The sequence below is a fragment of the Rana temporaria genome, chromosome 3 (genome assembly GCF_905171775.1).
Source record: "Rana temporaria chromosome 3, aRanTem1.1, whole genome shotgun sequence".
Lineage (NCBI taxonomy): Eukaryota > Metazoa > Chordata > Amphibia > Anura > Ranidae > Rana > Rana temporaria.
Window position 1 is genome coordinate 210,073,142 of NC_053491.1, and position 26,467 is coordinate 210,099,608.

Consider the following 26,467-nt stretch of genomic DNA (forward strand, 5'->3'; position numbering starts at 1 on the left):
TGACTTCAATGTTAAAAAAAGTGTCTAAAAGCTTAATATTTTAAAAAGTATAAATAGTACAAAAAAACTTGAAGAAGTCCCATCGTTAGCTGAATGAGACGAACATTTTAAAAGTTAAATGGTCTCAATAGCTGAAAGTATGCAGAAGTTACGCAGAGCAAAAAAACGTACGGAATAAAATTAAAATTAAGAAGAAGAATAATAAAAAACGAATATCAATACTGGGAATGCTTATTAAAGCATTCCCACTAATAATAAAAAACGAATATCAATACTGGGAATGCTTATTAAAGCATTCCCACTAATAATAAAAAACGAATATCAATACTGGGAATGCTTATTAAAGCATTCCCACTAATAATAAAAAACGAATATCAATACTGGGAATGCTTATTAAAGCATTCCCACTAAATATCAATACTGGGAATGCTTATTAAAGCATTCCCACTAATTAAGAACTAGACAATGCATTTCCTGAGGAAAATGCGAGTGGGAATGCTGAATTGCTGAGCCCGCACCAAAGCCATTCACCATAACCACTACAGTATATTTAGGACATACAAGCAGTGTTCCTTCAGTACTTATAAAGCCTAATATCACACAGCTCCTTTCTCTATCTGCAATATAGAGAGTGTCCTGACTTGACTGGTCGCCCCTCCCCCCTCAAGAGGCTTTCTCCACATGAGGTGGGGGAGGAGGACTGCACTGAGGTAAAGAAAGCTATTTAGGGAATCAAAATACCATTAGAAACGCTTTCATCCACACACAAAATCAGTTATCGAAGCCTTCAAACAAAACGTAATAAATCCACAACCGTACATGCGATCGATACAGCGACTTCACCGTTTGAAAGACACGGCCCTTATGAACGCATCGATATGAAATTTATGTTGATAAACTTAAAAATGTGGCCATGTCAGCGATTTAGAAAAGAGCGTCTTTGTGTGTTTTGCAGAAACATTTTTTAGACTTTTTAACATGACTCTTGTCCTTTAGAAGCTCCTGGAACTAAAACTAAAATACGTATCACAAAACTGATCACATTGCCTGAAACCAGACAAGCATACCTACGTTTTGATATATAAATTGTGTATGACAAGTAGATCTTGTGGGCGTGAGAGCAATTTGTTCCCCCTTTTTTTAAAGATAATATTTTTTGTGGATGATCTGCACTCTAAAGGTCACATGACACACTCTAAACCTGCTCCATAGGATTACATTATAACCGATAAAATATCACTAAACGTAAATTGCGTTTTCACAAAAACCGTAAAAGATATCAATCTAAAGGGATTCCAGGAACAGGGGGATGACAGGAAGCATGATGATGACAGGAGACAGTAGGTGGCATTAGGCATTTGGGCTGTGTGTGAGGTCATCACAAGCAGTTTCAGGCAGCGGACCATCATGCACAGTACCTCGCCGATGATCGCGCTGCTCTGGCAGGTGGCATCACAGTGGCAGGTCTGTCTTCTTCACTATGGCCAACGTCCATCCTGGGTGAGGTCAATGAGCTCCTGGGACCGCATTACCCGCGCTCTGCACATGGTACAGCTGTTAGGAGATTCGCAGAGCGCGGGAGAAGGGGAGGAGCACACCACCTACTGACCAAACAATTGGATGATCGAGGTTGTGACAACCTCCCAGCTCCGCCTCCTCTTCCTCCACAGGACTGCGCGGCGGCAAGGATCACAAACAATTATTTGTCACACATAAATGCAGGGGGAGTGGAGCGGGCGGAACGAAATGGCGGGGCTCTTCATCCTCACCGGGCCCCACTCGGCTGCGGGCCCCATAGCGCCCGCATGGGTCGCTATGGCGGTAGTTCCGCCACTGCACCCCGCAATATTCCTAGGCCTTTCCTACTTTGCAGATTGTGTGTACCTGGCGATAGATTTCCCATGCATTGTGGCCTTACTTTTTTTTGTCCTGTCTCATGTTATTCTGTTTGTTATCTGCAAATATCTTAGATATATAAAGATTACATAAAAAAAAAAAGTGCCCCACTGCAGCCCCCCTCTCTCCCTCCCACCCACCATTGCAGCCCCCTGTCTCTCTCTCCCCCACCATTTCAGCCCCCCTCTCTCCCCCACCATTGCAGCCCCTCTCTCTCTCTCTCTCCCCCCACCATTGCAGCCCCCCCTCTCTCTCTCCTCCCACAATTGCAGCCCCCCCTCTTTCCCCCACCATTGTAGCTCCCCCTCTCTCTCTCCCCCACCATTGCAACCCCTCTCTCTCCCCCATTATTTCAGCCCCCCTCTCTCTCCCCCCACCATTGCAGGCCCCCTCTCACCATTGCAGCCCCCTCTCTCTCTCTCTCTCTCCCACCATTGCAGCCCCCCTCTCTCCCTCCCACCATTGCAGCCCTCTCTCCTTCCCACCATTGCAGCCCCCCTCTCACTCTCCCACCATTGCAGCCCCCCTCTCCCACCATTTCAGACCCCTCTCTCTCCCACCATTGCAGCCCTCCTCTCTCCCACCATTGCAGCCCTCTCTCTCTCTCCCTCTCTCTTACTATTTCAGCTCCAAAGTCATGTTTGGATAGCTGAATATTTTGTGACCGCTTTAAAGTTTGTTTGGTGTCTGTAAGTGAAAGTATGAAGGAGCTGAAACTTTTGGCAGAACGTGTGTTTTGAAGCGGTAAAAAGCATGTTCTCATTGACTTCAATGTTAAAAAAAAGTGTCTAAAAGCTTAATATTTTAAAAAGTATAAATAGTACAAAAAAACTTGAAGAAGTCCCATCGTTAGCTGAACGAGACGAACATTTTAATAGTTGAATGGTCTCAATAGCTCAAAGTATGCAGAAGTTACGCAGAGCCAAAAAACGTACGGAACTAGAAAATGCATTCCCTGAGGAAAATGCGAGTGGGAATGCTGAATTGCTGAGCCCGCACCAAAGCCATTCACCATAACCACTACACTATCTTTAGGACACACAGCTCCTTTCTCTATCTGCAAAGTAGAGAGTATGCTGACTTCCTGGTCGCCCCTCCCCCCTCAAGAGGTTTCCCCTCCCCCAGGTCAGTGAGGAGGAATATTGCACTGAGGTAGAAAGCTATTTATGGAAAGAAATTCCATTACAAACGCCTTTTAATTCACAGACCAATACATGAATTACGCCTTCAAACAAAACGTAATAAATCCACAACCGTACATGCGATCGATACAGCGACTTCAACGTTTGAAAGACACGGCCCTTGTGAACGCATCGATATGAAATTTATGTTGATAAACTTAAAATTGTGGCCATGCCAGCGATTTAGAAAAGAGCGTCTTTGTGTGTTTTGCAGGAAAATTTTAAAAATTTTTAACATGACGGTCAATGAGAGTGGTTTTGTCGCTCTTGTCCTTTAGAAGCTCCTGGAACTAAAACTAAAATACGTATCACAAAACTGATCACATTGCCTGAAACCAGACAAGCATACCTACGTTTTGATATATAAATTGTGTATGACAAGTAGATCTTGTGGGCGTGAGAGCAATTTGTTCGCCCTTTTTTTAAAGATAATTTTTGTTTTCAAAGATCTCCACTGTAAAGGTCACATGACACACTCTAAATCCCTTCCATAGGGTTACATTATAACCGATTCCATTTTCTGAAAAAATCACTAAACGTAAATTGCGTTTTCACAAAAACCGTATAAGATATCAATCTGAAAAGTCATGTTTGGATAGCTGAATATTTTGTGACCGCTTTAAAGTTTGTTTGGTGTCTGTAAGTGAAAGTATGAAGGAGCTGAAACTTTTGGCAGAACGTGTGTTTTGAAGCAGGAAAAATGGTCTCAATAGCTGAAAGTATGCAGAAGTTACGCTGAGCCAAAAAACGTACGGAATAATAAAATTAAAATTAAAATTAAGAATAATAAAAAACGAATATCAATACTGGGAATGCTTATTAAAGCATTCCCACTAATAATAAAAAACGAATATCAATACTGGGAATGCTTATTAAAGCATTCCCACTAATATTAAAAAACGAATATCAATACTGGGAATGCTTATTAAAGCATTCCCACCAATAATAAAAAACGAATATCAATACTGGGAATGCTTATTAAAGCATTCCCACTAATTAAGAAGAATAATAAAAAACGAATATCAATACTGGGAATGCTTATTAAAGCATTCCCACTAATTATTTGAGTAAATATAAACTGATAAATACCTTTTATCATCAGCAGTATATAGTATAGTATATAGTCTTGTTGCTTTCAGTCTCTGACCGAGCACTGGTTAAAGATTGTAGGATGAGTTTTCATTCTTCTCTGACCGTCCTATGAGGCTGTAGGACCCCTGACCCTCTGTTTGCACAGTGCTGATTGACCCTGTGCTGATCATATGCACCCTTCCAAGGAAAAAAATAAAAATCTTTGGGAATACACACCAAACTGAGCATGTGCAGAGTGCCTCTAGGGCTCTGTTCTATCAGCAGATGGATTGTGGACAGTAAAAGAAGGGGAGGATTGGAGATGACAGGGTAAAACACAACACACAGGATTAACCCCTTCGGTTCCACATTGAGTATACCAAGCATGCTTTACTGCATATACAGACTGATTTTACTGTTGTGGGTTTAGTAACACGTTAACCACTTAAGGACCAAGCCTGTTTTTCAGATTTGGCTTTTACAAGATTAAAACATTTATTTTTGCTATAAAATTACTTAAAACCCCCAAACATTATATATATATTTTTCTAACACCCTAGGGAATAAAATGGCGGTCATTGCAATACTTGTCACACCGTATTTGCGCAGCGGTCTTGCAAGCGCACTTTTTGGGGGGAAAACATTTTTGTATTAAAAAGTAAGACAACAGTAAAGTTAGCCCTATTTTTTTATATACTGTGAAAGATAATGTTATGCCGAGTAAAATGATACCCAACATGTCACGCTTCAAAATTGCGCCCGCTCGTGGAATGGCGTCAAACTTTTACCCTTAAATATCTCCATAGGCAACGTTTAAAAAAATTCTATAGGTTGCATCTTTTGAGCTACAGAGAAGGTCTAAGGCTAGAATTATTGCTCTCGCTCTAACGATCGCGGTGATACCTCACTTGTGTGGTTTGAACACCGTTTTCATATGCGGGTGCTACTCAAATATGTGTTTGCTTCTGCACGCGAGCTCGTCGGGACGGGGCACTTTAAAACATTTTTTGTTTTGTTTTCTTATTTATTTTTATTTATTTTATAAATTTTTACACAAAAAAAAAAATGGATCACTTTTATTCCTATTACAAGGAATGTAAACATCCCTTGTAATAGAAAAAAGCATGACAGGTCCTCTTAAATATGAGATCTGGGGTCAAAAAGACCTCAGATCTCATATTTAGACTAAAATGCAAAAAAAAATAAAAATAAAGTAAGCGGTCCTTAAGTGGTTAAAGGCAAGGTGTCCTGTCAACAAGACCCTTTTTTTCATCTCATGGACAATTATGACTATTGTAAATGAAAGAATATGGCTAGGATGCACCAGTAAAACACATATTGCAAACAGACTTAGTCAATAAAACAGTGCAATGTCTAGTAACCTATACCATCTATTCAGAATTTACACCGATAACTTACAGAATTGATTCTTACTGGTTGTTATATTTACTGCACCTAGTATTCCCTTTGGTATTCCCTTTTTTTTGTTGAATATGTTTAAGTTCCTGACTTTATTTACTTTTTTATTTTTTCGTAAAAGGTATAACATGCATTACCTCTATGCATGTCTCTACATATCAGAGTAGCTTTTGTTTTATTATGAACAATAAGCTTGTCCTGAAAATTTGGATGTTATCAACTAAAAAAGTATTAAAAACCGTACTCAACTGTTTTTTTTTTGCAAATGCACCAATACGGCTACAATTACCTCAATATAAAACGTTTAAAACTTTTTTTTTATGAACAGTGTAACTTTTTTAGAAGGTGACTCTTTTTCATTGTGCCCTGTCCTATTTCAAAATGATCTTTCCTCGTTTCTAATAAAGATCAAACAAACAAACATGTTTCCCCATGGCCATTCTGCCCTATTTTTTCTAGGGATTGATTCAGCTATTTTTCTCCAAATTCTATTTCACATTGGCTCCATATTTAATATAGATCCGTCAGACAAGCTCCTTTCCTTATGGCTACTCTGCCCTATTTTCAGTAGGGATTATTTCTGTACCATTCCACCAGATATTATAAAACACATAAAGTCACCTTTCAAACTGAAAACAAGCATCAAGCCAAAATGACCAACAATTAACCCAGCATGTTTCACCGCTAAAATTTGCAGCATCATCAGGGGTTAACTAATATTCAATCTATGCTAAAGAGTTGACATTGTGCTAAAAATTCAATGAAAATTTATATCAGACAACTGCTTAAGATCCTGAAAGTTTCTACAAACCCTGTACGCTCAAAAAATGAGAACCTATAAAATTGTATGCAGTATTTTAATTTAGTACATTCCAAGATACTACTACAAAGGTTTATTAAAATGATGATGTCAATAAAAATGCACAAAAATAGAGAAGAGGAGGGAGTGTTTAACTTTAATAATGTATTTTGTATTTACTTCATTGGTTGCTAAGTTGCAGGTTGCCAGTGTCCTAGCAACCAATGATGCAGGCTGAACACTGTCAGCTGGTACATCCTAATGGGATGTTCAGGGACTAGTTCCATATCAGTTCCACCTTTCTTGTAAGTACCAGTGGATGGAGTGGGGGGACTTCATAAATGCTTTTGGACTAAATAGTGGCTATGAAATCCATCCATGTTCATCTCATGGCAGAAAGGCAGATCTGAAGGGGAATGCTGATAGAGTAGTTCCCCATCAGGTCTGCTTTGTCTAGGACAGTTAATGGCAATCGACAGATTTCATAGCTGTTATTGGTCTGAATAGTGGTTATGAAATCTGTCCACCGCCATCTATTTCAATCATAAGCAAGGCGAACGTCAAGGGGGAACTAGTCTCTCAAAGTTTCCTATCATCAATCGTCCCATCCCACATAAAAACTCTGGGCCAGATTCACAGCAGAAATCCGCCAGCGTATCTACTGATACGCCGGCGTATCTTGATTTGGAATCCTCAAACCAAGATACGACAGCTTTTGGCATAGATCCGACAGGCGTATGGCTTTGTACGCCTTCGGATCGTAGGTGTAATTCTCCGGCGGCCGCTGGGTGGAGTTCGCGTCGTTTTCCAGCGTCGGGTATGCAAATTAGGCCGTTTCACGAAGGTACGCGCGTACGGCGATCCACGAAGGTACGAGCGTTCGTGGCATTCTCTTACGTCGTTTTTTTCCCATCGTAAAGTTAAGTGTGCTATTTAGATGGTGTAAAATTACACCATCCATGTTAAAGTATGGCGTCGTTCCCGCGTCGAATTAAAAAAAAAATTTTTTCGCGTAAGACGTCCGGGAATACGAAAGTACGTTACACACGTCGCCGTTCAAAAAACACGTCGGGGCGCCATAATTTCGCGCAAAGCATGGCGGGAAATTTCCAAACGGAGCATGCGCAGTACGTTTGGCGCGGGAACGTGCCTAATTTAAATGGTACACGCCCCATTTGAATTAGGCGGGCTTGCGCCGGACGGCTTTACGCTACGCCGCCAAAAGTTTACACGCAAGTGCTTTGTGAATCAAGCACTTACGCTGGAAACTTGCAGGGGCGTAACGTAAACGGGATACGATACGCCGCCGCAAATCTACATGAATCTGGCCCTCTTCAACCATGTGCCTGTTTGTGTGACAGGTGCAGTGGCCAGGTAGGTTTCTCAGTATCGCTGATACGCACTAAGGAAAAAGTGTCCAGAATTAACACTCCAACCTTAGTGCTGTTCCCGATTAGACAGATTTGTGTACCTGTTACTGACAAGTACATTAATCTGTGACAAGCACTGATAATTGTGATGTGAAACTCAACAGGATTCTAAAGAGTGTCTACAAGACTCTTTTTGAATTCCATGGAATGTGTTTTATTTTCATCAGCATGTTCACATTGTCTTAAATTTGATTTTGTTCTTCTTAGATTTTTTTGGAAAGTAAATCAAATAACAAGATGCTGAAGGCAAATTCTCTGTAAGTATTTAAAATGCCTAACAAAGCTAAGCAGTATTTGTATCTAAATAGACAACTTTCAGAAAACCTTCAGTATGACCCATTCTGTGAAATCAAACATTGTTTTATGGTGTTCTAAACTTTATAAATGCTAAACATATTTTCAGAAATTTGAATATTGGCTTAGTGTACAGAAACTTTTCTTGGGCATGTCACATCCGAGCATCTCTGAACTAGGAAAAAAGGGCTTAGCTTCTTTTAAAATAAATATGCATTGTTCTTCAATATCATTTGTAAAATTAAAAATCAATACAAATCTTCCTAAATATTTAGAAAATTCTGATTATCATTTATTTTTTTAGACTTAAAGCGGAGGTTCACCCAAAAATCCACTTTCACATTAGCTCCAGCATACTGCTAACATCTGCAGTATGCTGTTTTTTTTTGTAATTATCGTTATATGAGCCCTTGTTTACCGGCTCCGAGCGGGGAATCCTGTGGGGAATGGGCGTTTCTAAGCGAAGAGGAGTTAATTGACGGCTGCTAAGGCACGTCACGCCTTCCAAAAATACACAAAGTCACACTCGGGCGTTTACGGTGCCTGCGCCTGCCGTGTAGAGCTGACTGCGCAGGCGCCTTAAACACCCGAGTGTGACTTTGGGTATTTTCGGAAGGCATGACGCGCTTTAGCAGCCCGTCAATCAACTCCTCTTTGCTTAGGAACGCCTATACCCGGAAGTAATCCCCCGCTCGGAGCCGGATAACAAGGGCTTGTATAACGATAAGTACAAAAAAAAAGAAACAGCATACTGCAGACGTTAGCAGTATGCTGGAGGCATATAGCTAATGTCAGAATGTTTATTTTTGGGTGAACCCCCGCTTTAAGCCCCGTACACATGGTCGGACCGAACTGATGAGAATAGTCCGACGGACCGTTTTCATCGGTTCACCGCAGAAGTGGCCTGATGGTCTGATGTGTGTACACACCATCAGTTCAAAATCCGATCGGGTCAGAACGCGGTGACGTAAAACACACGACGTGCTGAAAAAAAACGAAGTTCAATGCTTCCAAGCATGCGTCGACTTGATTCTGAGCATGCGCGGGTTTTGAACCGATGCTTTTCTGTACTAGCCATCGATTTGGTCCGATCGGGCGGCGGTCCAGCGGTTCGGTTTTGAAGCATGTTTTAAAATTTTGGACCGAAGGAAAACAGACCGATGGCCTATACACACGGTCGGTTTGGTCCGATGAAACTGAACTTTGGTTCATTCTCATCAGTTCGGTTCGACTGTGTGTGCGGGGCCTTAGTAGGCTGAAATATTGTCACCATATAACTTCTTTGCATAGGCTGGGTAAACAGGTCTGGATAGTATATAACATGGATGTTCCTTTTGTTTCAATGGGGTGGGAAGAGGTTCATGTTTTCCACTACCATGGGTTTGCGGTAAATCCTGTGGTTTTGAAACTTGAGGTTCTTACAAATTTATGTGCAAGTTCACCCAGGCACCTTTCTGTTAGCCATAATGCACTACATGGCATTTGAATCATGGCAAGCAGGATTAGAAGTACTCGGGGGGCTTTTAAATAAGCCAGCCTCCTGGCTTCAGAGTATTAGGCCGCGTACAACTGGTTAACCGATGAAGCTGACTGATGGTATGATGTGCCTACACACCATCGGTTAAAAAAACGATCGTGTCAGAACGCGGTGACGTAAAACACACGACGTGCTGAAAAAAACGAAGTTCAATGCTTCCAAGCATGCGTCGACTTGATTCTGAGCATGCGTGGCTTTTTGACCGATGCTTTTGCATACTAACGATCGTTTTTGACCTGTTCGGTTAGGTGTCCATCGGTTCAGTTTTAAAGCAAGTTCTCAATTTTTTGACCGAAGAATAACTGACCGATGGGGCCTACACACGATCGGTTTGGACTGATGAAGCGGTCCTTCAGTCTGTTTTCATCGGTTTTGACCGATCGTGTGTATGCGGCCTTAGTGTACTGGAAGCTACTGTAAGGGAGAGGATAGGGAGGAATTACAAATTGCTTGTGAAAATATTAGGGACAGTTAGGGAACTGTGCTTTACCTCTAAATGCTAGCTCTCTGTGTTCTTGTGCTGAATTATTATTTTATTGGTGTTGTTTTTAATATTAGGAGCCTTTTTCTTTTTAGCTTTAGTCACTTGTTCCTGCTGTCCCATCCATATCATTTTTCTGAAAGGCGGAGGTTCAGCTCAGCAGGCGGGAGAACACATTTAGATGGCCTTTTTCTCTAACATTAAACAAGCAGTGTTGAGACCAGATTTAACTGCGAACCAAATCTAAATCGCATCCCTTTTGCTGATTATCTGTTCAACACAGGCTTAGTACTTTCTAATAAAAAAAAAAGCAAGTGTCACTGCTGAAACAACCTCAAAAGTTAATTTTTTTTTTTGCTGTGGTTTGTAAACCAAAATCATTGTACAAGAGAGAAACCAGTTTGACAACCAAATATACGCTAATGTTTTCTGGAAAAGTGAATATTGGGGTGTAGGCTTGCAATGACAGTGTCTCTTAAGTTTCATCATTGCATGTAACCTTATAACATGAAGTAAAACCTATATTCGGTGAATTACAGACACTACTATTGAAGGTTTTCTTTTCATAATACTGGTTGCCAGGGTTGTCTCTGGCCTCAATACCTTCTGAGGCATAACCATGTAGATCAGAACAGGAATTCAGAACCCCAAACTGCATACTTGCTTTGGGTCAGTGTACTAGAGAAAGTAATTTAATTATAATGGCAATAAAAACCAAACCATTTTACTCTGTTTATTTCTGTATTCTTGAGATGTGATACAAGCATTACTTTATATTAGTGGGCACGTAGTCACCTAGAGGCATGGCATACAGTAAATATTACAGAAGATTAAAATTTACTATTAAAGTTTTATAAAGTCCAAAACTTTGGTGATTTTAGTAATAATTGTTGTTATATTAAGCCAATAATGCCATACTCACCAGTGTATCGGGACAGTGTTGTTGTAAAGGAGTGAGTGAGTACTGTATTTATTTGCGTACAACACTAACTTTTTTTCCCTGTAAATAGAGGGTAAACTGTGCCTGCGTGTTATACACAGGGGCCTGTGGAAAGTTTTATTTCAGAAAATTCCCTCTTAAATTTAGGGTGCGTGTTATACGCCTGTGCGTGTTATACGCTGTTAAATACGGTATATTACCGCATTGGAAATGGGGATATTTCCCATATATCCGCATGTGGCCAATTTATGGGAGATGGGGATTTAACCGTGCCCAAGAAAAAAATAGAATTGCTAAAAAATACACAATATAAAATTAATAAATTTTATTTATACAAAACCTTAAAATCAGAAAAGGTATATATTTTCTAAAAACCATATTATGTTTCATACATCGATATACAGTACATTCATCCACATGGGGAATGAGTCCCAGAAGGTTTAGGGATCGATGCATTTCGCCCAAGGTAAAGGCTTTTTCAGGATACACTTTTCAATATTTTTAATGCTAGTGAATGATATAAATAACATGTAAATTCCAAAAAAAACAATCTATGCATGTAAGAAATCACAACATAACATATTACTTTGCAAAAATAGTGAGAAAAAAAGGGAAAGAAAAATCTGGATATGTAAATTTCCTGTAGGAGGAGGGGACTGACTGGGGGAGGTGACCGATCTGTGCCCCTATGTACAAAGGACACAGCATCGGTCTCCTCTCTCCCTGACAGGACGTGGAGTTCTGTGTTTACACACAGAGCTCCACGTCCTTGCTCTGTCACTGCCGATCGCGGGCACCTGGCGGACATCGCGGCCGCCAGGCACGCGCATCGGCATCACGTGACACGCCGGGCACAGTTTTTCCCCGCTGCGTACCCTCGGCGGCACGCGCGGGGAATGTAAATAGCAGGATGTCCAGGGACGTCCACCCGGCAGTTGAGAGCCGCCCTGTAGACATCTTTCCTCTATAGCGTGGCTCTCAAGTGGTTAAGGTTTTGTATTAATAAAATGTATTGATTTTTTTATGGTGTATTTTTGAGCAATTATGTTATTTTTTTCTTGGGCACACTAAAATCCCCATCTCCCATAAATTGCACACATGGGGATTTATGGGAAAAATCCCCTTTTCAAATGTTGGGTCGATATATAGGATTGTGCCAGAAATGAAAATACAGATTCTCCCACCCAATACTATCTATATATTACAGCATGGACTTGTTTGAAAAGGAAAGTGTGACAAAAATTCAAATAAGTTGCTGGGCAAATAAACCTCACCCATATGTTAAAAATAGACACATCAGGGGTTTAAATCCAAGCTGCATGTTCATAGCCAAAGGGTATCCCAAACACATCACAGAGGCTGCAATGTGGTTAGGAGAAAAAGGAACTGATTCCAGCCATGGAATCCTGCTGTGTTCATGGTGCATTTTGTCTCTGCAAATTGTGACTTTCTCAATCGGAAGCAGTTGCCACTTTAACAAGGGCTGCCTTATATATGTTTAAAGGGTCACTAAAGGAATTTTTTTTTTTTGCTGAAATGACTGTTTACAGGGTATAGAGACATAAAAGTTAACTGATTCCTTTTAAAAATGATGAAAAATAGATTAAATTCTATCATATAATGTGCCTCTAGTTTCACTTTCGCTTTTAAACTGATTTCATGTTTATGTGAAGTAAAGAGACACACAGAACAAAAACAAACAAATCCAGGGCAGTGTTTTGTTTTTAAAATGAATCTGATTGGTTCTGAGGAGTTTTAGACACACAGCTTAGACCACAGTGAGAAGCTCCCATGAGAAATTTACTATGGAGCCAGAGAACCAGGAAGTGAGGATTTCAGCAAAGGATTACAGCTGCTTCAAAGCAAAAACGGACAATGAGGACATGAAATCAAGACTTTTTTTTTGTTTAGTGATCCTTTAAGTCAAAAATTGGCACTGGAAGCATGACACAATGCCATCTTGTGTATCTCCATGTCACAACACACTATGTAGCGTACTGTACATCATGATATTATGACTAGGTGTAACTACTTAAAGGTTTTGGGCCATATCCACAGAAGAATTACGCCGGCGTATCTATTGATACGCCGCGTAATTTCAAAGTTCCCGCGTCGTATCTCTGTTTTGTATCCACAAAACAAGATACGACGGAATCTGGGCTCGATCCGACAGGCGTACGTCTTAAGTTTAAGTGTATTCTCAAACCGAGATACACTTAAATCTACCTAAGATACAACGGCTAATAATAGTTAACTGATTCCTTTTAAAATTGATTAAAAATAGATAAAAATCAATCATATAATGTACCTACAGTTTCGTTTTTGCATTTAGTTTCGTTTTTGCATGTTATCCTGCCTGTGTGCATGTACAGAGCCATAGAGCAGTGATGGTTTGGAAAATGAAACTAGAATCTCCCAGTACTGTGGTCATCAGGAAACAGACAACCAGGAAATGTTCAGAACAGAGAAGGATTACAGCAACATCAGAGCAAAAACAAACAATGAGGATATGAAACCAGGACTGCAGTAAGGTAAAGGAAGCTATTTAGCTAAAAAAAAAAAAAAAAAAATCCTTTAGTGACCCTTTAAGCCCCATTCACACTATCAGTTTTCCTGCAGGTTTTTTCCATCAGGTTTACCAAAACCATATAATATGAGGTCAAACCTTAAGGCCGCGTACACGCGATCAGTCCATCCGATGAGAACGGTCCTTCAGACCGTTCTCATGGGTTAACCGATGAAACTGACTGATGGTCTGATGTGCCTACACACCATCAGTTAAAAAACGATTGTGTCAGAACGCGGTAATGTAAAACACAACGACGTGCAGAAAAAAAAACGAAGTTCAATGCTTCCAAGCATGCGTCGACTTGATTCTGATCATGTGCGGGTTTTCAGTCCATCGGTTAAATTTTAAAGCTAGTTCTAGAAGGATCTGGGGGTTTTAGTTGATCATAAGCTCAATAATGGCATGCAATGCCAAGCTGCGGTTTCCAAAGCGAGCAAAGTCCTTTCTTGTATTAAGAGAGGTATGGACTCCAGAGACAGAGATATAATTTTGCCCCTGTACAAATCATTAGTAAGACCTCATCTGGAATATGCAGTTCAGTTTTGGGCACCAGTTCTCAAAAAGGATATAGGAGAACTGGAGAAAGTGCAGAGAAGAGCAACCAAACTGATAAGAGGCATGGAGGAGCTCAGCTATGAGGAAAGATTAGAGGAACTAAATTTATTCACTCTTGAGAAGAGGAGAATAAGGGGGGATATGATCAACATGTACAAATATATAAGAGGTCCATACAGTGAACTTGGTGTTGAGTTATTCACTTTACGGTCATCACTGAGGACAAGGGGGCACTCTTTACGTCTAGAGGAAAAGAGATTTCACCTCCAAATACGGAAAGGTTTTTTCACAGTAAGAGCTGTGAAAATGTGGAACAGACTCCCTCCAGAGGTGGTTCTGGCCAGCTCAGTAGATTGCTTTAAGAAAGGTCTGGATTCTTTCCTAAATGTACAGAATATAACTGAGTACTAAGATTTGTAGGTATAGTTGATCCAGGGTAAATCCGATTGCCTCTCGGGGGATCAGGAAGGAATTTTTTCCCCTGCTGTAGCAAATTGGATCATGCTCCGCTGGGGTTTTTTGCCTTCCTCTGGATCAACTGTGGGTATGGAGTTGGGTGTTTAGGATTTTACTGTGTTTTTTTATTTTGTTTTTTGTGGTTGAACTGGATGGACTTGTGTCTTTTTTCAACCTGACTAACTATGTAACTATGTACATTTTTTGACCGAAGGTTTTCATCGGTTTTGACCAATCGTGTGTACGTGGCCTAACAGTTTCAATTTGTATGCAATCAGGCAGGCCCTTGCACTACATGGTTTTGGTAAACCTGAAGAGAAAAACCTGCAGGAAAACTGATAGGGCCAGATTCTCGTACATCCGTGTATCTTTGCGCGGGCGTAACGTATCCGATTTACGTTACGCCTCCGCAACTTAGACGGGCAAGTGCTGTTTTTCACGAACGGCGCATGCGCCGTCCGTGGAAATCTCCCAGTGTGCATTGCTCCTAATACGCCGCAAGGACGTATTGGTTTTGACGTGAACGTAAATTACGTCCAGCCCCATTCACGGACGAGTTACGCGAACGACGTAAAATTTTCAAATTTCGTCACGGGAACGATGGCCATACTTAACATTGATACGCCGCACTTATGCCACCATATAGCAGGGGTAACTTTATGCCGGGAAAAGCCTAACGTAAACGGCATAACTGTACTGCGTCGGCCGGGCGTACGCTCGTGAATTTGCGTATCTAGCCGATTTACATATTTCGAGCATAAATATGCAGTTACGATCCGAGGGCGTAAGAGACTTACGCCTGTCGGATCTAAGGGAAATCTATGCGTAACTGATTCTAAGAATCAGGCGCATAGATAAGATGGCGCAACTCAGAGATACGCCGTCGTATCTCTTTTGAGAATCTGGCCCATAGTGTGTATGGGGCTTTACTCTAAAATGACATTTAACCTTCCAAATGTAGAAATCCCAGCTCAAAAAATAAAACCTGTTTCATGCTACAATTAGTAAAATGTGAGAAAAACAACACTTTTCGTTGTGGACTACCTAATCTGTTTCAGTGTTGATATATTTACACATGAAGCAAGAGTTTGTAGATGTCTTTAACCTGGTAACAGTACACCCTGTGTATTTTTCTAACAAAATTACTGTGTACCAAAGAATCTCATAACGTTTTCCCTTGTCTGTAATATTATGCCATTGTCTTAAGAATATTGCATATATCCAGGGATTTCTCAGTGAACTTTGTGATGAAAATTAGAATTAGTATACAGACACTTTTTTTTATCAGCGTGTGGCCTTACGAGCAATTAAGTAGAAGTGTGTTCCACAAAGTCTAAGATTTATATCAGAATCAAAGAGGGCTAATCAGAGTGTCATGCAACTGCAATTGAAATGAGGAAAGTGGCTCAAGTATGATAGATTTTAAATGGTGGCAATTACCAATCCATTCCACCCCCCATGCCATCCCTCCTAATGTCGAGGCTAACACAAGTATGGATGACGCAAAACCCAGCATGATACTAGGCATGTATCAGCACCACATTAAAGATGACACTGCACGTGCCCACATGTCCAGCCCACAAAGCCATCCCAAATGAAAATGACTGCCACAGAAACTGCTCTAAGCACACATGTGCTGGAGACTCACCAATATAGAGCTTCCCTGTGTGCATGCTCATTGACCTGGAAAACCACCACCAGAGCAAATCCGACATACCCTATACCCCAGAACTGGAGAAACCTTGCTCCTCCGCAAAGGGGACACCTGTTGTCAGGAGGTATTGCAGCCAAAGCCAGCATCCGCTCATCCCCCTCACCCAGGCCCCACTAAAAAGTGGGGACTGGGCAGGGAAGAGGGGTCCCGCTGAGGTCCCAGATAGAGAAAAAAAAGTGGAAGAAAAAAGGAAAAGAAAAAGAGAGAGCCTGGGACCTAACTTGCCAATCGGTGCACTCAGAATAAAAGGAGCAAACCCTAGCCCCTATGTGCTAATAAATCGTTCAATAGTTGGATCTATTAGTCCTAATAAACATTAATGTACTACACCAAAGTATTATTATATACTGGAGAGCCTTAACTTATGCCCTCAAATCAATACAAGCACACTGGATTCTCCAATCTGATTCATGGCATAAACACAGTATATCTCACCATGAACAAAATTAATAAAAGAAAAAAGAGATAAACCCCAAAGAAAATCATTATTATTTACATTCAAAAGTGCAAAGTATATAATTAGTATACATCCATTGTATGAAAACATATCTATTAATTAAAGGCAGATAATGAAATTATTTAGCACATCTAAAGGTGATCTCTGGTGTGCTGGTTCTGTAAAATAGATCTTAATTATAAATGTTGTTGTGAATATCGCAAACCACTATTATTAGAGGGGGATTTGTTCTTGTTGTCTCATACAAAAGGGATTCCTTGGGTTTCCCACAGGCTCTTTTAAAGGCCTTCTTCAATAGTTTTCCACTATATCCTCTCTTTAAGTCAACGCTGTATCCTGGCCTAGGTCAACAGGGCCCAGGCCTAGGGCAGCACTTTGCAGGGGGGCAGCACGGAAAGAGTCCCCGCCGGCTTCTGCCACACTGTTAGTGTTACGCAAGCTGCTTCCAATTTTGAACGGGAAGTAAAATAAAATCAAATTAAGGGAATCCATTGCCCCCTCCCCCCAGGCCCTAAGAAATAGTCTTCCTCCTGAAAAATGTCAGGACTGATCTCAAACAGAAAAGGGTGTGGCATTGACAGGAAGGGGCGGGTCATATTTAAATTAGGGGGTGCACAAGTTTAGTCAGGCCTAGGGCAGCACAAAACCTAAATACAACACTGCTTTAAGTGTTGATCTTGTAGCAGTCCTCCTTGTTTGACAAAATTATCCTCTTTTGTACAGTTGCATTTCAAGCATAGATACTGCATGTAAGGAATACTGTTTATGAGAGAAGAGGGGTGAGCACTTTGTGCACATAACAGGGGTGTTAGCTGAAAATTATTTCCTATTCAGAACCAAGGAAAGTGATCCATCTGCTTGAACCATAATGCCTATATCCTGAAAGGTACAGTCATTTTCTTAATACTGCAATCCATCCCCGGGGTGCAGGTTGACGTATGATAGGGCACAACATGTCCCCATCATATATCCTGCATCTAGAGAAAGTGGGAGCTGGCAAAAATGAACATATTTCAAGTCCAAATGTATGTAAGCAATTCCAAAATGAAAGAATTCTAAGAATGAAATTAACTGTCCATCTCTTTGAGGAAACTTGCTACTATGTCTATTAATTTTCCTTGTCGGATGGAGATGTATAAAGCTTCAACATCCACCCTAATCAACCATTAGTGAGTCCTTGCATACCTGCAATGCCCCTAGGCATATCTCGAGTATCTTGAATATATGATGATTGGGCCAAAACATGTGGACATGAAAAATCATCCACTATTTGACACTATCAAGTAGCCAGGAGGTTCCACTCTATTTTTATGCATTTTTTGATAGATGGTAAAATGTGAGAGTTTTTGGATGCTTGAAATAAAATGTTAAAATTGACAAAATCTAATGTGTCTTTGTCAGTGGGCTTTTGTTGATAGACCCTGTCCACAATTCCATAGAACTCTTGTTGGAATTGGAGCAAAACATGGATATTTCTATTGATTGGCACCTCTCAGTTAGGAAACATTTTCAAACACATACTTTGGCATTCATCATGGTCCATAACCACAACATTGCCCCCCTTGTCTGATAATTTAATCACAATGTTGTGATTATTTTTCAAAGAGTGAAAAGCTTTGAAGTGGGCTAAAGATAGATTGTTGGATTGACACCCTGATTTGTTAGCTGTTCGATATTATGCACTGATTTTAGCAAAAAAGCCCCAATATGGCAATTCATTTGAGGTGTGGGGAGATCTTGAGATCTTTTTCCATATGAGTGTGGGCAATGTTTTGGTGACAGACCAAACAGGTCATTAACAGAATAATCTACGAGTTCCTCCCCATCAGTATTACTCTTCTCCCATAGGGTGATGAGGTCCTTAAGGGCTCTGAAATCTTTGATAGAAGTATTTTTCCATAATCCCATATATCCCATGACCATTTGGAACAGTGTTTTTTTAGTATACGCGAGCAAAAAGATATAGGTCTTTAACTGCCTCCAAACCAATCAAAATGGTCTTCTGGGCAAAATTAGGGTTGTCCCGATACCGATACCAGTATCGGTATCGGGACCGATACTGAGCATTTGCGAGAGTAATTGTACTCCCGCAAATGCCCCCGATGCCAGATCCGATACTACCCCCCCCCCCCCCGCCGCCATGCCGCCGCATACCGCAATTTCGCCGCATACCGCAACGCCCCCACCGCCTATTTAATCAGCGTGCAGGGAACATTACAGCTTTCATTTGAATAGCTGTCTGTTCCCCGCCACGCCGCGTATAGACACTCCCCCTTGCTCGGGATTGGACGGGTGATCTGTCTATCAAAGTGCAGATCACCCGTCCAATCCCGAGCAAGGGGGAGTGTCTATACACGGCGCGGCGGGGAACAGACAGCTATTCAAATGAAAGCTGTAATGTTCCCTGCACGCTGATTAACTAGGCGGCGGCATCTAGGTATGGGGAGACATGGCTGCATATGTGGGGGGACATGGCTGCATATATGGTGGACATGGCTGCATCTGTGGGGGGGGACATGGCTGCATCTGTGGGGGACATGGCTGCATTTGGGGACACATTTAAAAAAAAGTATCAGTATTCGGTATCGGCGAGTACTTGAAAAAAAGTATCGGTACTTGTACTCGGTCCTAAAAAAGTGGTATCGGGATAACCCTTTGCGTAAACACAATTTTAGGACACTCAACTTAGCATCAGTTAATTGGTAGGTCAACAAATTGATCACTTATAAGTTTGATCTAAGTTCGTTTTATGAGGTATTGGTCTATATGGTCTACCTTTTAGCTTCCTCCATACACCCAAAGGGATCAAAACCTGAGTTTTAGGGACTGTCCCTCTATTGGGTTTGTTATGTGTATTTGTTAAATAACCATCTTCCCCCATATTGCTCTGTAGATTAGGCAAAGTAGAGTGAGATACGTTGGTGCTTGTAGGGACCATAGACCCACCAAGTCATTGAGAGAAAGTGAAATGTTGGGCAACTTGACTAGAGTAACCATTTTGCATCAGTGTGAATGTATTCGGAGACCCTTGTGATTGGGTCATAGCTTTGACCAAACCCTTGTTACAGTAATTTCTTTGAAAAAACACAAGGGGTGTTTCCATGTAAGGCCCCGTACACACGGTCGGACCGAACCGATGAGAATGAACCGAAGTTCAGTTTCATCGGACCAAACCGACCGTGTGTATAGGCCATGGGTCTTTTTTTCTTTCGGTCCAAAATTTTAAAACATGCTTCAAAACCGAACCGATGGACCGCTGCCCCATCGGACCAAACCGATGGTTAGTACAGAAAAGCATTGGTTCAAAACCCGCGCATGCTCAGAATCAAGTCGACACATGCTTGGAAGCATTGAACTTCGTTTTATTCAGCACGTCGTGTGTTTGACGTCACCGCGTTCTGACCCGATCGGATTTTGGACTGACGGTGTGTACATATATCAGGCCGTACGGCCACTTCAGAGGTGAACCGATAAAAACGTTCCGACGGACCAGTCACATCGGTTTGGTCCGACCGTGTGTACAAGGCCTTAAAGGCACCTGCAAATGTAGATCTTGCTCTTTGTGTAAATGTACCTACACAGGGAGACAGGTTAGCTAGTCCATCAGGAAAGTGTTGTTTTCCTCACAGTTTGCTAATTGTAGCACATAACAGGTTATCTACAATTTTTGTGTGTGATTGCAGAGGAATTTTACATCTGGTAGGTGAAATGCCCTTTTAGAGTAAGGATATAATATTCTGGATATGTCATCTGGGAATCTGAGCTCACCTCTAGGTTTCCTTTTTGAGAGGGCCCCAATACCTCCCCTTTTGTCCAGATAAAATACATACAGATCAGAGCTAGAACTCCTTATCTGCATACATGTTTAAGTGACTGTTTCAGTGACTGAAGAAATACTGGAAATAGATCAGCATGATAGCCAGTGAACAACTATTTTCAGAAAAAGTGGTACACAATGGCAACCTACAAGATTAAAGTGGTTGTAAACCCCACTTTTTGACTTTTACCTACAGGTAAGCCTATAAAAAGGCTTACCTGTAGGTATAAAGAATATCTCCTAAACCTGCACGGTTTAGGAGATATTCCCCTCGCAAGGGGGGATCCTCGGCTAAAGGACCGGCAGCCGCCGAACCTTGCTGAATTTAAATCTCCCGCGCGCACGTGTGGGAGTGACGTCATCGACGCTCCAGCCAATCACAGCGCTGGAGCGGCGATACCCGGAAGAAACGCCGGAGCAAGATGATTTCTCGCTCGGCGTGAACCAGGTAAGTTTTGCACACCTCGTTCTGAGGTAAGTATTTCATAATGAGCTAATATGCGGTGCATATTAGCTCATTATGACTTTTGTCTTGCAGGAGAAAAAAAAATAAAAAAATTTGATGCGGGTTTACAACCGCTTTAACAATATATTTTGTAATGAAGACTGCCATCTACATGCAAAGATCTCTTATGTTTTATAGGTTTTTATATCAGGTCTTTCCAGGAAATACATCCCAGTGGTTAAAGATACTTCACCAAGCTGTAAATGAGAATAAGTACAGTGTAACAGAAAACCTTCTCAGTTTCTTCAAGGAAGCCTGCCCACATCTAATTAACTCAGAGGAAATATCTTCAGGCTGTGTAGCTCTGCACCTGGCTAGCCAAAGTGGATTCTTTGTAAGTATAATAATGTAACTAAAGCAAGGCCATGTCCGACTCTTCGGGGAAAAATACAGGAAATCAAGTTAGATGGTTCAGCTATTTGAGCTGGGATTTTTTTTTTACCTTCTTGTAAGTTATTCATGAACCATACTGATCATTTTGCAGTTTAACAATTCTTCTACAGACCCCCATGTAGTGCAGTTGTGGGTAACCTGATTCTGAAGGGCCTTAACCACGTGGCCCCCGTCTACCGTAAAGATCTGCACACTGTTAAATTTGTTACATTTTTTTCTAAGAAAAGCAGAACACAATTTAGCATTGAGACTGTTTTATAACAAATTGAGCAAAGGTTAATGGTAATTCCCATAGCAATGAATCATGTTTAATTTTTAAATCTACACAAGGATTCTGGTTACTTAGGTTCTATTTTCAATGCAGTTTTCATTAACCAGCCACACCCCCCCCCCCCCAATTAAATTTAGAATGTGCCGTAAAATGTACCAGTTAAACACTTTAACCACTTCCCGCCCGCGCTATAGTCAAAAGATGGCTACAGCGTGGGTTTATATTGGCAGGAGTCCTATGGAGTCAGCTGATCACAGATCGAGCTAAAGGGCCAATCACAGTGGGCCTGGGTAGGAAGGGGCGTAAAAGTGCCCAGTAGGCAAGTGGTTAAATCTAAGCTCCACGCTCTGTGACTTGTGCTATCCGCCCCCTGTGGGCTCCCACAGCAGCATGATTTTTTGCTTTTTTCCCCCTAATTACCATTTTTTTATAATGTCTTCTGTGCCATGATGGATCCTCTTAGCTCCTTTTCCAGATGTGGGTGGTCCTAAATGATGCAACAGTAAGCACTAATATAATGGCAACAGTGCCACTCTATGCATCTGAACACTGAGAATGCTCAAGGGTAGGGGGCATGACACCCTTCACTCTGCACAAACCTCCAAGGGGACATTGAAAAGCAACAGGATATCAAGCAGTGGAGAGATTAAACAAAGTCAACAAGGCGAGCCAGGGTCAGGATAATGGATAGCAAATGTAGTTAGAGGAAGCCGGGTGTGGCAGAGCTTTGCCCTGTCAGAGTCTAGAAGGAGGTTGTGACCCAGAAGTCTAAACCCGGATGGGTTGAGGGGATCTAGGGAGAAAAGTCCACTTTCGGACCTGGAGCTCTGGGATTTCTGAGAGATCTGGGTGGAATGAAATCCCCAGTCCTGGGTTCTGATTTTATAAACAGCCAGCATACTGATTGTTTAGGTGCTGGGCTTTTAGTAGTAACCTGACTATAGTTCTGGGCTCCGCCCCGGCAGATAGGAAGTCTGGCCAGGAGTCAGGAGGGCTTCACGGGGGAGCCATTTCAGCAAGAGGCTGCTAGCTATATGCACCAAGGTGGTCGGTGAAATAGCATATACAAGACAGACAAGGACCTGGAGTGTAAGGCCAGAGCAGCAGTGCTGCAAGTGAGAGCCAACTAGGCTGAATGTAATTTTGTTGATGGACAAAGCAATGCTGAAAACCCCTGCAAGGAAAACCTATGTTTGTTTGCGGAACTTGCTTTTAATAAAAGTGGTCAAAAATGGGAAAAACCACTTAAGCACCGCCTAACAACGATATACGTCGGCAGAATGGCACCGCTGTACAGGTACAGGTACGTACAGGTACGTGATTGTATAAAGCCCAGCGGTCGGTCGCGGGCGCGCTCCTACGACCCGGTACGAAGCTCCGTGACCTCGGCCGCGGGACTCACGGACCCAATCGCCGCTACAGTCCCGCGATCGGTCCCCGGAGCTAAAGAACGGGGAGAGCCGCGTGTAAACACGGCTTTCCCGTTCTTCACTGTGGCGCTGTCATCGATTGTGTGTTTCCTAATATAGGGACGCACAATCAATGACGTCAGACCTACAGCCACACCCCCCTACAGTTGTAAACACACTTCAGGGAACACATAATCCCTTCAGCACCCCCTTGTGGTTAACTCCCAAACTGCAACTGTCATTTTCACAATAAACAATGCATTTTAAATGCATTTTTTTCTGTGAAAATGACAATGGTCCCAAAAATGTGTCAAAATTGTCCGAAGTGTCCGCCATAATGTCGCAGTCATGAAAAAAAAAATCGCTGATCGCCGACATTAGTAGTAAAAAAAAAAAAATTAATAAAAATGCAATAAAACTATCCCCTATATTGTAAACGCTATAAATTTTGCGCAAACCAATCGATAAACGCTTATTGCGTTTTTTTTTTACCAAAAATAGGTAGAAGAATACGTATCGGCCTAAACTGAGGTAAAAAAAAAAAATGTATATATGTTTTTGGGGGAAATTTATTATAGCAAAAAGTAAAGAATATTGCATTTTTTTCAAAATTGTAGCTCTATTTTTGTTTATAGCGCAAAAAAGAAACGCAGATGTGATCAAATACCACCAAAAGAAAGCTCTATTTGTGGGGAAAAAAAGGACGCCTATTTTGTTTCGGAGCCACGTCGCACGACCGCGCAATTGTCAGTTAAAGCGAAGCAGTGCCGAATCGTAAAAAGGGGCCTGGTCTTTTACCTGCATTTTGGTCCGGGTCTTAAGTGGTTAAGCTCTACATTTGACGCTAGTCCTTTACATGGGTCAAACACAGGAATCAGATAAGCATCACAGGAACATGTATACAGGGTACAAGCTGCAGATCAGACAGGCACTAGTGTACCTGCTGCATTCATATATGACATTTGGGCGACAGCCCTTATTGGCGCATGCGTTCGCAATATTTGTGCACATGAGCACATTTGTGTGCCCGACAGGAGCGAATGCGTATTATTGTCTGCATTTGAGCACTAGTAATGCCATGGCCAGCACATCCCTGACAGGTTCAGTGACAGTCAAGGTACAAGGTAGGCAAGAATCTCCATAGTCAAAAGGCAGGCAGAGTTCGGAGAGTAGTCAATATCCGATCCAAGGTCATAAACAGGAAAATCTAGCAGAGTGAACAATTTAGGGAGCTTGAAGTACATGTTACGAATGCAATATCACAACCATGAAACTACAGGCTCGGCTGTCTAAACCACTAGGCGTCTGCGCTATAGCCGAATGATGGCCACAGCGTGGACCCCAATTGCCGGGAGGCCGTCAATAGAAGTCTTCCCCTTTGTACGCGTCCCACGCGCCCCCTGCAGAGCGCATGCGGCGCGCGCTGTGATCACTGAGTCACTGAGACTCGGGTGATCACAGATCCGAGTAAGGGGCCGGTCCAATGACAGCTGATCATGTGATGTAAACAAAGCTCGGTAATCGTTTTTTTCTCCTTTCGCTGACAGCGTGAGGAGAAAAAAAAGCCGATCAACGGCTCTTGTGTAAGGGACATCAGTCACCAGTGGAAGAGGCACATCAGCCTCTTTTGTGCCTGCCAGTGCCCCCTGCCAGTGCCATCTGCCAGTGCCCACAGTGACCACCAGTGCAATAAAGTGCCACCTATCAATGCCCACAAATGTCACCTATCAATGCCCACCAGTGATGCCAGTCAGTGCCTCATCAGTGCCACCTAGCAGTGCTGCCTATCAGTCTGACCTACCAGTGCTGATCAGTGCCCATCATTGCCACCCGTCAGTGCCCATCACTGCCACCTATCAGTGCCACCTATTGGTGCCAATTTTCAATGCCCACCAGTGCCACCTATCAATGCCCATCAGTGCCACCCATCAGTGCCACCTCTCAGTGTCACCTGTCAGTGCCCACCAATGCCACCTATCAGTGCCCACCAGTGCAGCCTACCGGTGCCAATCAGTGCATCTCAATGAAGAAGAAATTTATTTTTTTTTTTTTAATTCTGTGTTTTTTAATTTTTTTAACAAAAAATTAATAACCGCAGAGGTAATCAAATACCACCAAAAGAAAGCTTTATTTGTGGGAAAAATTATAAAAATTTCATTTGGGTACAGTGTTGTATGACCATGCAATTGTCATTCAAACAGTGAGAGCGCTAAAAGCTGAAAATTGGTCTGGGCAGGAGGGGGGTTTAAGTGCCCAGCAAGCAAGTGGTTAAATCAGGTTTGGTCTTCATCCAGAGACTGACTACATCAACCACCTTGCAGGTGGACAGACAGACAGGGAGACTGTATCACAGTCAAAACCAGGATGCTGGAATAAGTCCAGCAGCTATTAAGGATCAGGATTCCTGTTAAAACAGAACTAAATGTTCTCAATCACCATTAATTATTTTAATCCTTATGCCTCTAACCTTGATAAATAGATAGGAAAGTACATTATATTTACTTGGTATTACCTTTCTTTTTTCTTCATTTTTTCAGTTGCTGTCGGGTTTCTGGCTTAGGCCAAAATCATGGCATACATCCCAAGGGCCAGATTAACAGAGCGAGTACGCCAGTGTATCTACTGATACGCCGGCGTACTTTCAAATTACCCGCGTCGTATGTTTAGTTTGAATCCTCAAACCAAGATACGACGGCATCTGGGTTCGATCCGACAGGCGTACGGCTTCGTACGCCTTCGGATCGTAGGTGCAATACTTTGGCGCCCGCCGGGTGGAGTTTGCGTCGTTTTCCGCGTCGGGTATGCAAATTAGCTTTTTCCGTCGATCCACAAAGGTACGCGCGGCCGTCGCATTCTCTTACGTCGTCGCTAGTCGACTTTTCCCGGCGTATAGTTAAAGCTGGTATTTTGCGGCGTATAGATAGACTTGCCATGTTAAGTATGAATTTTTTTTTTGCGTAAGTCGTCCGTGAATAGGGATGGACGTAACTCATGTCTAAGTTCAAAAAATGACGTCGTTGCGACGTCATTTCGCGCAAAAGCACGGCGGGAAATTTCAAAACGGAGCATGCGCAGTTCAATCAGCGCGGGGACGTGCTTCATTTAAATGAATCACGCCCCCTAATCGCCGATTTGAATTCCGCCGCCAGAAATACACTACGCCGCCGTAACTTACGGCGCGAAATCGCTGAGGGTTCGAAATTCCGCCAGGTAAGGTACGGCGGCGTAGCGTATCACTGATACGCGGCGCAAGTGTAAGTGTCTGTGAATCTG

At 42.1% G+C, this 26,467-nt stretch overlaps 1 protein-coding gene across 1 annotated transcript in view; it reads left to right on the forward strand.

The window, feature by feature from the left end:
- Positions 1–26,467, forward strand: part of LOC120930414 (ankyrin-repeat domain containing transcription coregulator asaA-like) — a 40,855-nt gene that overhangs the window by 10,850 nt on the left and 3,538 nt on the right. The window contains exons 2-3 of the mRNA XM_040341602.1: positions 8,004–8,053; positions 21,260–21,455. Coding sequence (XP_040197536.1) covers positions 8,034–8,053; positions 21,260–21,455 — 216 coding nt within the window. The 5' untranslated portion in view covers positions 8,004–8,033. The remainder of the gene's footprint in view (positions 1–8,003; positions 8,054–21,259; positions 21,456–26,467) is intronic.